Below are 16,910 nucleotides of genomic sequence, written 5' to 3'. Positions count from 1 at the left end.
AATGTTTCATTTAAATTATTAATTTGTTGTTGACTGTTCAAAGTTGCATTAACTCGAAAAATGTTTCATTTAAATTATTTATTTGCTCGAAAAAAAAAAAAGAAGCTATTTTACTTGATAAAATTCCAATGTTGCTTTCATTACAAAATTGTTATATTAAAATTATATTCTCTTATGCAGAGTTTTAAATAAATGTTTTTACAATTATATATTGGCACATTTTTATACAATAACTGTTTTGGTTTTCAAATATTTTTCTGTTTGGAAAAAAATTCTTGCTTGTTACTTAATTACCGTGTTATTTGACCAAGAAAAAATTGGAGTTATCACTCCCTAAAAATGGCTGCCATCCGCATACTGCAGAAGTGCCTTCAACACGTAGCCTCAGTTGCAATGTAGGCAAAGAATAGGAAAGAACTCCAACTTGCTTTTGCCGACAATTATTTCGTCATTCTCCCGCCACGCGTGACTTCTTGTTACGGCTGTGACGTCACCCATGTCTTTAAGGTGCTCTCGAACCTCATCCACGTCTCTAACGTGATTGTCTTCTCTAACACGCCCTTTCTCGTTTTTATAGTCTTTTTCTTTACTGGTGACGTCATCTCGCATGCATTTGCATATGCGCGTCCGCACTCTGTTACACAAAAACAAGTAAGTTTTGACTTGAACGTGTTAACCTACTTCAATTATTGAATTGCGGATGTGTGGCATGAATAAAGGGACACATAAAAGATCAGGAAGAGTCGAAGAAAGCCATTGTGTGGCAGAGACTGGATGAAACGTCATACTATGTCAAAGTTAATGGAGACCTGAATTGACTGAACAGGTTGGATTTGAAAAACAAAAACAGCAAGAGAATCCTTATTAACATCATCTAGCAGTCATAAAAATTGCATAGTGAGGTACCAGCAAATGCGAGACAGTACAGAAAAAAAAACACCACGAGAAACCCGACAAGCAGCAAAATCTCACCCCTACATAAAGCTTTCTACTCGAATAGCTTTTCTCTTGGACTGCTGCATTTTGGAATTCTCTCCCGGGCCCCTGCTTCTCTGACTGTACTGACATGCAGAAATTCAAATGTAATGTGAACAAACATCTCGCTGTCCAACTCCATAAATAGTAGCTCCTCACGATTAAGTGTCCCTACGTTCGGGTTGAAATGACAATATGAAAAAATGAATGAGGACCACCAATAAATACATTCCTCACTAGCGCTTGATCCTCTAGCAGTGACCAACAAATCATAGATGTTGCTCCCTGATGGTAGTAGATGTGGTAGGTAGGTTGCCATAAAGTTGCTGCTTCGTGGGACGGTTTTGCCAAGATATATTAAATACTATTCATAGCATATGAGCGTATGTGCTGTCTAGCTATCTCTCCAAATTTTTGGTGAGTGTCCAGGTTGCAGCACTATAAACAAGGACAGACTCAAGCACTGCTTTGAAGAACTGCCTTTTTAGTTTATCAGTTAGCCTTAAAGTCCATACTGATCGCAGCTTATTCAATGCAGCCCGTGCTTTTACGATGCAAATTTCGATATCTCTCTCAATGGAACCTATGTTGCTGCCTAGGTACGTAAACTCAGTGACTTCTTTAAGTGTAGTTCCATCTAAAGCTTCAATCTCCCCTTCCGCATTAAAAGTCATAAACTTTGCCTGATCCGCAATAGCATACAGACCAATATCATTAGCAGATTTTTCTAGCTCACGTAACAGAGTTTGCACATCAGCAGTGTTATTCACAAACAGAGCAATATTGCCTACGTAATCTACATCACGTATGTATGCTGATTGATGGCGTCTACTTCTGGATTCATTTAAGGTGAAACCCAGTGTGTTGTGTATATCAACAAATGTGTGAAGTACGAAGTCAAGACAGACAATGAAAAGAAAAGGGGATGGAGTGTCTCCTTGAAGAAACCCAGCACGAATGTCAAAGAATTCAGTGTCGCCATATGTGATCTGAGCATTGTTTGAGTATGTTTCTGGAGCATCGTAATGACTTCGTTTGGAATTGCATGTGCCTTACACAGACGTTAACATGTAGACACTTGGGAATTAACACGTAACAGAATACGTCGCAAGGAACATAGGACAAGTAATAACTCAACTCACTTTTTTTATAACAATGACATTTATTCCCGGGTACTTTTCTGAATAGGTCCTGGATATGACCTTAAACTATATCCAATGGTGAGGCCCCAGCTTGCCTGCTTTGGGGAGTGTGGAGCCACTTTTTAATTGCCATTGCTCCCAGGTCCACTCCCAACTATGGGTTAAATAGAAACTGACTTGAAAAAAAAATATATATTCTATTAAAAATTTTTTCTCCAAAATCACTGGATTCGGCATTAAATAACCTGAAAAGGGTTGATATACCGTAAAACAAAAACAACCAACCAAACAACTTTTCCGGATAAACCGTGATCGTGCTCCTTCTCTCTGATCTCTGTCCTTTCGAACATTGTTTCGAATGTGCTCTTGAACATACCCTTCTGTCTGTGCACACATTCTTTTTTATAGTCATTTTCACTACCCTGACGTCACTACGCACACAGTTTGGTATTTGCATTTGCACTTGCACGTCCGAATTCTGTTACACACATGCACATTTTTAAGTTTTTTTCAGATTAAATAAACGATATGTGATATTAAGCTCCAGTAGAGGAATGTAATTCGACAGGTTCTTCAAATTAACTTACAATGTTTACTTTTGAGGATTTTTAAAACCGGAAGTCGTTTAGATGAGTAAATATGCATTCCTCTTTAAACAACTGCATCTACAAAAGCACATTTAGAATTATTAACTATGAGTCAAGAATTACAGACTTACCTGCGGGTCAAAGTTCACAGCTATTAATTTGGTCTCTTCGTTTCTTGTGAGCAGTGGTTGCGACAAATTAAATTGGCACGCTTCATCAACGGTAAGGGCCCACGTGGAATACTGCTGCTGCTCAAAACTGAAACAGAGAAGAGAATTTCATTAGATGATCATGTGGTGCAATGGCGAAACAGGTGGCTGGTAAATTTTGATGCATCGAAAACCAATCTTCTATGTTTACATCATTAACGCTCTGATCTCCATCTTCCATCAATTGAAATGAATGACTCTCGTCTTGGGGAGGTTGCATGTTTTGACAAGCTTCTAGGTCTGACCTTTACTCCTGATTTGAAATGGAACACGTACATCAAATCCGTTGCTAAGGCTGCTAGAAAAATGGTGGGATCATTCTAGCGATCCAGTAGATATTTCACTACTGATGTAATTCTCCACCGGTATAAGAGCCAAGTATGTCCAAGAATGGAGTACTGTTGCCATATCTTGGCAGGAGCTGCTAGAAGCAGCTTATTCTGCCTGTCTCTGCTTTATCATTATTTTCATGGAAAGTGCTCATGTAAGCTCCAATCTATGGTCCCCCCCCCCCGGGTCTGACTTTTACGAAAAACATTCATCTAGCTTAAACTACTATCAATAATTTCCCCCACTCTGTACCTAAACCTAAGCATAGATTCCATGAACAAAGCTTCTTTCTTAGAACTGCACGCCTGTGGAATTCTGTTCCATTTACCTGCTTTCCAACTGACTACAATATGGTCGTCTGCAAGTCCAACGTAAACAAATTCTTGATGAACCATCCCCTTAAGTAATCCAATTTACCAAATTTTCACTACTAACAATTACTATATTTTCCTATTGACTACTGTACACTCATTAACCCTTATCCTCGAGTGGCCCTTGGGCCTTGATAAGTGGTGACTCCTTCGTAAAAAAAAATTACTCATGTGTGAGAATATCCTATATCTCTACAAACCATTATTCGCCCATGCATGGAGTACTGCTGCCACATTTGGGCTGGTGCATCTACCATAAGCCTTTCCCTCTTCGTAGAATCCAAAAAAAGAGTTTCCAATCTAATAGGTTCCGCATTGTCAACTAAGATCCAACCCTTGTCCCATCGACACAATGTGTCTGTTTTACAAGTATTTTGATGAAATGTGCTCTGATGAACTCACAGCACTTGCGCCCCTGCAACGTACATATCCCTGATAAACCCACTTAACAACAAAATCACACCCCTTCACTGTTGAGGTTTCTAAATGCCAGAAAGCTTTCAACTTTCCCTCAAACGGCTAGACTTTGGAATTCCCTTCCTGCTGCCTGCTTCCCTGACTGTACTGACATGCAGAAATTTTAATGTAACGTAAACCAATATCTTGCTCATCTTGCCCATATATGGTCCAAAATAATAGCCCCTTACGTTCAATATGATATAAATGCAGGTGTATTTCAAGGGTTGATCCTTGGACCGTTTATTATTCCTGATATTCATAAATGACCTCCCTGATAAAATTGTCTCTGAGATGGGTATGTTTGCTGACGACACCACGTTCTATAAAAGACATGAGGGGAAAACGAATGAACACATATCCAAGGCAATAATGGTGACCTTAGAGGAAGACCTCCAAGCTGAAGTGGAATGGGGACAAAAATGGATGGCAACATTCAATGCTGCCAAGACTAAGCTCCTTTCCTTTAATAATTACAAGAAACCTTCTCAATGACCAATAGCTAAAGATACATTACCTGACTACTTTGTTCAAACTCTTTGGCTTAACGTTCTCAGGGAATATGAGTTGAAACAAATACATCAAGGTGGGCTCTCTCTACTGTGCTAGAAAGTTACTTATGCCTGAAAGTATCCTTTATTTCTAAAAGGCCACCATTCGCCCATGCATGGAGTATTGTTGTCACATTTGGGTTGGGGCATCTGCTACTAGTCTCTCGCTCCTGGACACGGTTCAAAAGAGAGTCACCAACATAACAGATCCTGAACTGTCAGCTAGACTTCAGCCTCTGTCCCATCGACGAAATGTTGTATCCCGCTACCTATTTTTCAAGTAATTTAATGGTGGATGCTCTGATGAACTACAAGCCCTTCTACCTCCTTAACGAAAATACCCCCGACAAACCCGACAAATAGCAAAATCCCACCTTCTACACATTAGAAATCCCTAGATGTAAGAAAGCCTTCTTCTCTAATAGTTTCTTCCCTGGAATTCCCTTCCTGCTGCCTGCTTCCCTGACTGTACTGACATGTAGAAGTTCAAGTGTAAGTTCAACAGACACCTCGTTGCTCAACTCCCTACATAGTATACCTGCAAATTATGCCCCAGATAGTAGCCTTCTACACTATGTAGCACTATGCTTTGTTTGGAGTGAAAATGTAATTAAAAAAAAAAGAGGCGATGTGCCTTGTTTCGGGTGAACCTGTGGAAAAAAAAAAAATTCTCACATAGTCTTGGTGAGAGTATGACATTATTAAATAAAAGGATGACAAAGTATCCACAAGAAATTAATTCATTTTTTTTCGACTTTGTTAAAAAAAATCGCTCCCTCTGCAATGTTTTCGAGAATAGAGTAAAAGACTAATAAAGAATGCGCGAGAGTTGCATGCTCAGTGCATCAAGTTTAAAGTAGCTGAGCAGCAGCTTGGTTCCCACCAGTTTTGGAAAATAGCAAACAGGATCCTGAACAGAAGCGTGTGTTCTATCCCAACTATCATCAATGGACCTGAGGTAATCTCGTCAGCATCGGACAAGCCAAACTCTTGGCCAAGAACTTTGCAGCTAATTCTATCCTATGTGATCAGGGCCATCATATTTTCTCCTATGTCTGAAAACATACTATGTGACATACAAATATCTATGCATGATATTACCAAGCTAATCAAGAACCTTGATTCCAGTAAAGCAATTGGCCCTAACGGTATTCCAATTATAGTGCTGAAAAAAGCTTCAACCAGAACTAGCTTCCATACTTACAAAGCTGTTTAAGCATTGTCTTAAGGAGGAATGCTTCCCAACACCCTGGAAAACTTCATCAGGTGATAGGACAGAGATTGAAGCTTGGTTGATAGTGCGAGACCTATTAGATTGGAGACTCTATTTTGGACCCTCTCTAAGAGGGAGGGACTAGTGGCAGATGCAGCAGCCCAGATGTGACAACAATACTCCATGCATGGCGAATGGTGATTTTATAGAGGTACAGGATACTGTAATCGTTGGCAATAAACCGTTTACAGTAATTGAATGCATAACTTTCAGCATTAAATAATTCCAAAAGGGCTGATACGCCGTAAAAAAAAAACAAAAAAAAAACACTTATTGGGGGGGGTAAACAGAAAAGTTGAAACGTGGTTAAACTTACTTTGTCAGCAAATCCATCATTTCTTCATACTTGCGATAAATCAAAATAGCTTCTTCATTTTCTGTGCAACTGTAAAAGATGAAATTTGTATCAATTCAAATTAAGAAACAAGACGATCGTTAAAATGGTTAGATAGAGGGAGGTCACATTATAGTTATGTATATTTTTTAAGTTTCCTTTGCTCTCTCTCTCTCTCTCTCTCTCTCTCTCTCTCTCCCTCGCTATCCATTTACCCTGGCAATACATATATTTTGATTGAGTTGCGATAATTAACGTAGCCTTTCTTGGAGTAATTTTATATCTCTTATATCTCTCTCACATTTGACTACGAGAATAAATTTGTACACACACACACACACACACACACACACACACACACACATATATAGTATGTTTATTATACAAACATTATTGGTTACACATGTGCATAACTGTTTCAGTGGAATTTTAATTCAGATAGACCCACCTCATCAGACCGAAAAAAGAGGCTACACTGAAGCCAAAATCAAGATTCATTTATTTGGTACATTAAAAGTATATGGGTGTGATATAAACACTGGAGAAGAGGGGGTAGTTTGTGAGGACGGGTAGGTGAGATTATGGGGTAAGAGAGGAATAAGGAGTGAAAGGGAAATACCATCCAAACTGGTCAAAGTATATCAGCGGGAGGCGATATGGCTATACTTTAGTTTTAGGACATACGTGTCTATACTTTGATCTGAAGTGGTTCCAGAGTGATCTTTTTTTTATTTTGATCAGGGTTGTTTTCTTTATTGCCGAATTTCTGTTTATTTCATGTGGCAATACAGTTAGTTTGGCGCATTATTTATTTCCGTATTTTACCGATTAACTTAATTTGTTCTTTCATGCGCCTATATGATCAAATCAACGTGTAACATACAATTAATTTTATATGATTTAAATCTAGTAATATCTAGAAAAGCAAACTATACAATCATTATATATATATATATATATATATATATATATATATATATATATATATATATATATATATATACTAGCAAAAGTACCCGTCATTAACTGAGTTCAAAAACAGCCTACAGAAAATTGACTCTGATTTATGAAAGTATGATAGGTTATGAAAAGGAAGGGTTGTAAATTTGGGTTGAATTTGAGGGTATCAAAACCAAAGCAAAATATGATGAAAGTAAAAATATAATATATAAACCCCATAATTTATTATACCATACTTGTTCACACTGAAACACTTATCACAATATTCTGTGGATCTATATTAAAAAAAAAACTTGTTAAACTTTGTGACATATTTCCATTCTATGGAGGTCAGGTGCGAATGAACACCCCATAATTTTATTATACCATATTTATTCAAACTGAAACATAATTATCAAAGTATGCTTACGCAGATAGATATGAAAAGTCGTTTGTGCCTATTTCCATTCTATGGAGGCTATGCGCGAACGCAGACCCCACAATTTTATTATACCATTTCTATTTAAGTTAAAACATACTTATCAAAATATTATTATGTACATCTATATCAAAAATACTTGTGAACGTTTTTTTTTAATTTTTAAATTTTTTATTTCCATACTTTGTGGACCAGGCGCGAACGTAGACCCCACAATTTAAATGAACCACCGTTCTGCCAAATCAAACATACCCATTCCTGTGTCTCGATACATCTTCTATCATTATATGTAATCAGTTTTTAAAATAGTCAACCATATAGGAGCTTATTCGTGACCACACACACACACACACACACACACATTCAGCTTTATATTATAGATATATGTAATGTTCGCTATTTTGGGTTGAGCATATTGGGAAGTGATATACAAATTACCATTAGCGTATTAAGCGATGCTCTTTGTATAAACAAATTGTGCTTAGGTATTTGGACAATGTCAAAACATTGTTAATTCACTGCCCACATAGCAACCGCCAAATAGCGCAATGGTTAGAAGCTCCGACTGTGGTTTGGGCGATATGGTTTTGATCCTGGCTTGAGGTAGTTGCTTGTCTAGCCACACTGATGAACTGTGAAACAGCGAAAACTACTGTATGTGGATGACTATAATGCTCCCTATTTTGGGTTGAGCATGTTGGGAAGTGATATACAAATTACCATTAGCGTATTAAGTGATGCTCTTTGTATAAACAAATTGAGCTTAGGTATTTGGACAATATCAAAACATTGTTAATTCACTGTCCGCATAGCAACAGCCGAATAGCACAATGGTTAGAAACTCCGACTGTGGTTTGGTCGGTCGGGGTTCGATCCTGGCTTGAGGTAGTTGCTTGTCTAGTCGCATTGATGAACTGTGAAACAGCCGCACCGATGAGCTGTGAAACAGCGAAACAGTACTGTATGTGGATGACTATATATATAGATATAATATTTTTGCAAAAATCAAGACAACAAAATATAAAAAAAGAAAGAAAGAAAGAACATCATATGGTATATTTCTTTATGTGTTACAATTATTTTATAATCATTCGGACAAATTTAAACATTATATTATTTAGATATTTTCCAAAATAGCTACTCTTCAGACATCAAATACATTTGTCATATATATGTGAACATATTCATAATCCTTATTTTAAGGGATCAAACAGTTGACTAACCTCGTTTCTTTTCTTTTCTTTTATTTATTTATTTATATATATTGTCGGATTTTAACCGACTGAAAGGGGTGGGAGGCGTTTCTGCAACTCAACGGATAAACCTGAACTCGACATAGAAGGAAAAAACAATGAAACTCTTAACTTATATATATAAGTGAACGTGTCTGTGTGTCTGTGTACATTTTCCTTCGCAATAACTCTTTCAATTTTTAGTCTACAGACTCGAAATTTGATATACAGGGTACTCAGATTTGGGAAAATCTATGTGATCGGTTTTCGGCCAGAAATTTGGCTGTTAAGAGGTCAAAGTTCAACGATTTGACCTTTGAGAACTCTACCAAACTCCTCCGACGTGTCAATAACTATGTCAATTTTTAGTCTACAGACTCAAAATTTGATATATAGGGTAGTGAGATTTGGGAACATCTTTGTAATCAGTTTTCGGCCAAAAATTTGGCTGTTAAGGGGTCAAAGTTCAACGATTTTACCTTTGAGAACTCTACCAAACTCCTTCCACAATTTTGGGTATAAACACTTGAAATTTTAGATATAGGTTCCTTGGACATGGATCTAACTTAATAACTTGATTTGAGCCCAAAACAATAAATGTTAAGGGGTCATAATAGGGGTCAAATTTTAAAAAAAAATTGAGCGCTTCGGTCTCTACCAAATTAGACAATTTCTGGTCTAAACATTTGAAATTTTACATAAAGGGTATTCAGAGATAGGGCAAGCTTTTTAATCGGTTTGAGTCAAAAAATTAAGTTACCAATATATAAATGTATGTATGTATGTTTGCATGTCTACATAAAACTTTCGACAGAGGCGACGGATTTTTACAAGATTAGTATCGGTTTTAGGTTCGACCTTTCAGACGATAAATATCGAAAAACTGGCTAAAAACATTAATATCTTCACCTTCAATTGGGCACTTTTCAACAGGGTGGGGTCGTTTTTTCGCCGATATTTTCTTCTCCTTTCGATTGTCTAGCTTTAATTAAAGCCTACGTCTTCTCCGGTTTGGCGGTGGTCGTAACAGCAAAGACGTCAGGTTTTTTCCCATTCTTTTCTTCCTTTGCGTTATGGGTTCGAGCCTGCCTTCCTACTACCACATTTTCTTTTTTTTTGCTCAATATACACCTGCAAACACCCGGGCAATGCCGGGCACCCATGCTAGTATATATATATATATATATATATATATATATATATATATATATATATATATATATATATATATATGACTTTCTATTTGGCTACTAATCGAAAATATTTAGTTGTCAAAGGTCAATTAAAGATAAATTTGTCCGTGGAGCCCTGTTATTGCAAATTGAAGAGACACTTGCACACCGAGACAAGAGAGAGACCATGGAATAACTTGCAGCTAATGTAACAGCACAAGAGAACAAGGGAGGCTGTACAAGATTACCAAGCAAGTATGCGGGAAGTTTAAAGAGAGTACAGATGGACCAGTCAAGAACAAGCAGGCAAAACTGCTGACAACTGAAAAAGAACAAGAAGAGAGATGGGCTGAACACTTCCGGGAAGTCCTCAATCGATCAACACCTGAGGAAATAGCTGACATTTCAGAAGCTGAAGAGGGACTGGATATTAACACCGGCCCCACAACGGCAGAGGAGATCATACCTGCCATCAAGACCCTGAAGAATGGCAAGTCATCAGGTCCAGACAACCTTGATGCAGAACTATTCAAGACAGACCCTGAGTTTGCAGCCAATATTCTACTACCATTGTTCACAGCAATATGGAAAGGTGAAAAAGTCCTTGAAGACTGGAACCAAGGTGTAATTGTTAAGATCCCCAAAAAAGGGGCGTTAAACGACTGTAACAACTGGAGAGGGATCACTCTTCTCTCCGTGTCAAGTAAGATCTTGGCTAAAATCATCGTAACAAAAATGTCAAATTTTGTGGACCACAAACTGAGAAAAGAACAGGCAGTGTTCAGAAAACACCGAGGATGTGCAGACAAGATCTTTGCACTCCAGAACATCATTGAGCAGTGTACAGAGTGACATAGACAACTATGCGTGAACTTTGTTGACTTTGAAAAAGCCTTTGACAGCATCCACAGAGACAGCCTATGGAACATCCTACGGCACTATGGTATCCCATCCAAGCTGGTTCACCTGATCAAGAGCTTCTACAAGAACTTCAGATGGTCAGTCGGGTACAGCAACACGTTCTTTGGCGTTAAAACGGGTGTTAGGCAGGAATGTGTGGTGTCAGCGGTTCTCTTTAAACGGGTCATCGATTGGATTATGAAAAGGATAACAGATGGAGTCTTTTCTATACTCTCAAAGATCTGTATTTTGCTGATGACCTGGCACTACTATCTCATACACACCAAGATATGCAAGAGAAAACGAGCAGGTTGGACTCAATATTAGTACTAAGAAGACAGAGACAATGACACTGAACATAAATAGACCAACTCCAGTTCAGGTGAATGGAAAGAACTTGCGCCAAATACACAGCTTCACATACTTGGGCAGCAGCATCAGACCCAAAGGCGGTACAAGGAAGGACATACAAAGCAGGCTGAGCAAGGCAAGAGAGTCTTTACGGAAATGAGCAACATCTGCAGATCTGCACAATACAACACCAACACCAAAGAGCTGCATACTATCAATACTCCTATATGGATCGGAATGCTGGAGAACGATGGAAGCAGATTTCATCAAGCTTCGATCCTTCCACACCACTTGCCTTCGACAAATACTGAGGATATTCTGGCCTGAGATCTCCAATGAAGACTTACTAAAGAGATGCTATCAAGAAGATATGGGCCTAATCATCAAAAAACGGTGATGGAGGTGGATTGGGCATGTTCTCCGGAAAGACCCACAATCAATCACAAGAACAACATTGCACTAGACCCCAGATGGCAAAAGGAAGAGAGGAAGGGCCGAGAGAAACTTGGAAAAGAACAGTGGAAAGGGAGAGGAAAGTTATGCAGCATTCTTGGGGTTCACTGGCTAGGCTGGCTCAGAATAGGCAGAGGTGGGGGGGATTTGTTGCTGCCTAACACACCACTAGATGTAATGGTTGATGATGATGATGATGAAGTAGGGAGTCACTGAGGATTGAACCTTCAACTTCCAGAAGTACTTTATTTACTACGGGCCCGCTGTGTAGTGGACAAATTACTTGGCAAAATTAAGTTGTAAAGTTACACTCTTCTGGAGGTTAAAGGTCCAATACTGAGTGCGGGTGACACTGAAAATACAACTGGGAATTATTTAAGACTTATACTTGGTCATGGCTTACAAAATGAGAGCATGCTACTCCTGCGGATTAAATAAAGGGTTCCGTTCAAAATTCCGTGCAGATTCCAGAGTCTGACAGAAAAATTCCCAAATTCAGCAAGATACACCTGAAGAAGATCAATAGATTTTCCAGGTTGATTTGATACCCTGAAAGTCGGAGGTTACATCGACGGAAACGTTGTGAAAACAATATTCAAGATGAGAACAGTGGTGTTGTATTGTGTGTATCAAATCGAACATTATGTTGTGTTATCAGTTTTATATAACCGTGTCTACGTGTGTCTATTGTATATAAGGTAGATGTGGCTCTGTAATCGATGCTCAGGTATCGTCTAGTGGTTAAAATTATAAAGAACAGTTATTTTCTTTGTATATGGGGTGTCTGTAAGGAACGGAACAATAAAGGACAGTCTTTAATGATGAATAAACCATTGTCTGCTTGTCACATACCTTATTTATTGTTTCCCTCCTCTCTGACAGCAGACACCTGAAAATTAAGGCATCTTCTTTCGAATGGAACACCAAAATTGCCGGATTATCATTTTTAGATCTTTATTTCCAAATATTCCACCTATCGGAGTTTGCAGCTGTTAATCTTCTCCCTTACATTTTCTTAGTTGGTCTGTAGATGATTTCATTGGACCACAGAAACAACTCCTGTCTGTTAACTAACCCAGTAGCTAGCTAACTCCCAACTTGTCTCTTCGGCTTCCCGTTACAGAGCAACTTCTAAATCTGATTTCTCTTGGCTTTACGTGTCTCTGACGTCAGCCAGAGTGAACAATCTTGTTTGTCACGTACGTCACACATCGTTGTTTACTAAACCAAATTCTAAACTGACTTTATTTATGCTTTTCTTTTATTCATAACATTTTTCCTTGAACCAAAACTCCTCAGTTAAATATTTAAAGTAAATATTTTAACTGACACTCTTTTCTTTTAAAACATTTTTCCTTGAACCAAAATTCCCCATTAAATATTTAAAGTAAATATTTTAACTAACACTCTTTTCTTTTAAAACATTTTTCCTTGAACCAAAATTCCCCATTAAATATTTAAAGTAAATATTTGAACTAACACTCTTTTCTTTTAAAACATTTTTCCTTGAACCAAAATTCCTCATCAAATATTTAAAGTAAATATTTTAACTAACACTCTTTTCTTTTAAAGCATTTTTCCTTGAACCAAAATTCCCCATTAAATATTTAAAGTAAATATTTTAACTAACACTCTTTTCTTTTACAACATTTTTCCTTGAACCAAAATTCCTCATTAAATATTAAAAGTAAATATTTTAACTAACATTCTTTTCTTTTAAAACAGTTTTTCGGAATACCTTTTTAATCTAAATAATTTAACAATTAATAATAATCATTCTGGCCCTTGGCACTGCCTGCCACAACATAACACTGATGCTACACTGTGATTATAGCTAAAAGGCCACCACGTAACAGTGTAGAAAGTGAAAAGATATTTGAAAGGGAGAAGAGACTGGTATACTGTTAATATAGGTTTTATTGACTAACAAATAATACATGTGCTGTAATTCTTGTACGGGGTTATTTTTTATTACAAAGGGGTTACCATATGTCAGGGCTCGGAAGCCACTCGAGGATAAAAGTTAATGTGTGTATTGTAGTCATTGGGACGATTGCGTAATAACCGTTTGTAGTGGAAATTTAGTATAATTAGATTATTTACGAGGAGGGTTCAATAAGAACTTGTTTACATTGGACTTGAAGACAACGATATTGTGGTCAGCTGGAAAGCAGACCAGCAGAACAGAGTTCCATAGGCGGACAGTTCTAGGAAAGAAGCTTTGTTCATGGAATTTGTGCCTACAGCGATAGAGAGTGTGGGAATTTATTGATAGTGATTTTTGTTAGGCGAGTGTTTTTTATGAAAGATTGGCACAGGGGGGCATAGATTGGAGTTCAGTCGAACACTTGCCATGTAAATAGCGATAAAGCAGGGACAGATTTGCAACGTTTCTTCTGTGAGAAAGAAGTTGCAAAGAAGAGAAAGGGGTATCACCTACTAGATTACGAAGTTGGTTTTGATTTATGTCAAGGTATGATAGGGTGGTTCAAGCAGCTCCTATCCAGATATGGCAACAGTACTCCATCCTAGGACGCACTTGGCTCTAATACAAGTGCAGAATTGCATCAGCAGTGAATGGCGGAATGGCTTCTTCCAGCCAGGAAGATAACCTTTGCCATTTTATTACCGCTAGGAGTCTCTGGAGGAGGTAATGCTAGAGGGGCAGGAGGATCAGGGTAATTTAAAACTATAACACGAAGAATCCAAAAAATACAAATAATCAATCCTCAAGAAGATACACCTGAAGAAGGTCGGAGGTTACATCGACCGAAACGTTGTGAAAATAACACTCAAAATGAGAACAGTAGTCTGAAGAATCCAAATAATACGAATAATCAATCCTCATCTCAAAAAACTTCAGAAGAATCACTTACTCGTGTTCCAAATGTTTAAAGCTACCAATTGATGAATTGATTCGATCTCGTAATTCTTGGGCCCATTTTAAGCTTCCGGATACCCGCGGCATAAATTTGTGCACGGTAATGTGACCCTTTTCTTTGAGAACCTTTATTTCTTCATCGTAAATCATTTTGATAGCATCGATTTCGGCATTCAGTAATTCTACGATCCGGTGGTATTTGCCGTTGAAATCTTTCTTGATGAGAGGACGTTCTAGTAAGCTGCCCATCATGTCCAGCAACTGGTAAATACAAAGAAAAAACAAGGTGAAACTAAATGTGGAGTAAGAAATGTCAGTCATATATCTTACCAGCAGGCCACCCGGCATTGCCCGGTCATAAAATATGCTTAAATATGATATTTTGATTAATCCATATTTCGTATTTATTATTATATTATATTATATTATATTGGACCCTATATATAGTAATGATTTTCTAAAAAAATGACTCACACGCCATCACCGAGAATCATAACTGAAACGCTTAGCTTACGATTTACTTTTTCGTTTGACATTAATACCTGAGCTATGAAGACATGTCTGCTGCAAGGCTAAAAATTAAATCACGAACCAATAGCTATTACGTTATGCATGCATATTCATAATGCCGTTGTCCTACCTTCACCTGGCAAATTCCATTTTTAAAATTTTCACACTTTTGCACTGATTTTGCACGGATTCGAATACCCTGTATATTAAGTTTCATGTCTGTAGACCCAAAATATAACAGAGGAGTTTGGTAGACAACATTTTTTAAAAACAAAAATATATACGCATGCATAAAAATATATAGAAAGAGGTTTGTGCTTACTATAAGCCTTTTACGCAAATATTATGCAAGTATAAATCATGTAGAATATCTGCATGAATATAATTACACGTAATAGTTAACTAAAGATGATCATCCCATAAGAAAACCGAAAAAAAACTAATAGGGAATTAATTAAAAATGAATGTTTAAAAGAATATGCAAATTAGCTGGATCTTTTGCAGATGAATGCAATTCCATGACCCATATATAACGAAGTTGTATTTTCTTTTTTTTTTTTTTAATGAATAGAAAAAAAGGGGTTTTAATATGAATATCAATGCACACACACACAAACACAAAATATAGGAGTATAGATATTCTATAAAAGTGCGAATGTGTGAGAACACTTCTCAACCTATATACTCAACGAATGTTTAATCTACAGACTTGAAATTTGGAATATAGATTATTCAGACATGTGGAAAACTTTTTAATCAGTTTTCATTCGCAAAAAAAAAAAAAAAGTTGCTAAGGGGTAAAATTTGAAAAATTGGTACGTGGGAGGGCGTCAAATTTGTTTCTATTTTCAACTGTTTCACGAATGCGCATGTCCGACCGTGAAATATGACAGCTTTTTGATGTTAAGAATAAGAAAGTTTTAAAACACTGTCGCGTCAAGCTGGTGTAATGTTTATCGTACTTGCCTCACTCTCTTTATGTTTTGGTTTCGATCTCAACTCAGGTGTTTGTTTTTTTTTTACTTACAAGAAGTGAACTGTTCAGAAAAAAAGGATTGATTGTTGGTTGTTTTTGTTTTACGGCATATCAACCCTTTTCAAGTTATTTTATGCCGAATCCAGTGATTTTGAAGAAAAATTTTTTTAATAGAATATATTTGTTTTTTGCGAGTCAGTTTCTATTTAACCCATAGTTGGGACCCTAATAGGTACTACCACTCCAGGTCAGAGTAGACCTGGGAGCAATGGTGATTAAAGGGTGGCTCCACACTCCCCAAAGCCCGCAAGCTGGGGCCTCACCATCGGATATAGTTTAAGGTCATATCCAGGACCCCCATTGAGGGACTTTTATCCTCTGCAGGGGGGGGGGCAGTCGGCATATTCTAATGCCTCACCGACAGGGCCAGAAAAAAAGGAATTTAACGTTACGTTTAATACCTACGGTATTTCTATTTATAATAAATAAAAATTTTGCATTGAAAAAAAGGAATTTAACGTTACGTTTAATACCTACGGTATTTCTATTTATAATAAATAAAAATTTTGCATTGATTAAAATATAATATTCATGTGCATTTTACGACCGGGCAACGCCGGGTGGCCTGCTAGTATATCTATAAAAGTGAGAATGTGTGTGTGTGTGTGTGTGTGTGTGTGTGTGTGTGTGTGTGCGTGTGAGTGTGAGAAGACACTTCTCAAGCTATGTACTCCACGACCTTTTAGTCTACAGACTTGAAAGTTAGTATATAGGGTACCCAGACATGCGGAAAGCTTTTTAATCCGTTTTCATTAAAAAAAAAGGGCTG

At 37.4% G+C, this 16,910-nt stretch overlaps 1 protein-coding gene across 1 annotated transcript in view; it reads right to left on the bottom strand.

The window, feature by feature from the left end:
* LOC145254676 (dynein beta chain, ciliary-like) overlaps window positions 1–16,910 on the bottom strand; it is a 249,325-nt gene that overhangs the window by 183,789 nt on the left and 48,626 nt on the right. Inside the window, exons 10-12 of the mRNA XM_080113323.1 lie at window positions 14,591–14,856; window positions 6,211–6,279; window positions 2,836–2,962 (exon numbers count right to left, since the gene is read on the bottom strand). Coding sequence (XP_079969449.1) covers window positions 2,836–2,962; window positions 6,211–6,279; window positions 14,591–14,856 — 462 coding nt within the window. The remainder of the gene's footprint in view (window positions 1–2,835; window positions 2,963–6,210; window positions 6,280–14,590; window positions 14,857–16,910) is intronic.

The sequence above is a fragment of the Euprymna scolopes genome, chromosome 30, assembly GCF_053919585.1.
Source record: "Euprymna scolopes isolate OS-2025 chromosome 30, ASM5391958v1, whole genome shotgun sequence".
Lineage (NCBI taxonomy): Eukaryota > Metazoa > Mollusca > Cephalopoda > Sepiida > Sepiolidae > Euprymna > Euprymna scolopes.
The sequence above is the reverse complement of the archived record's forward strand: the minus strand, read 5'-3'. Positions and strand labels throughout refer to the sequence as shown.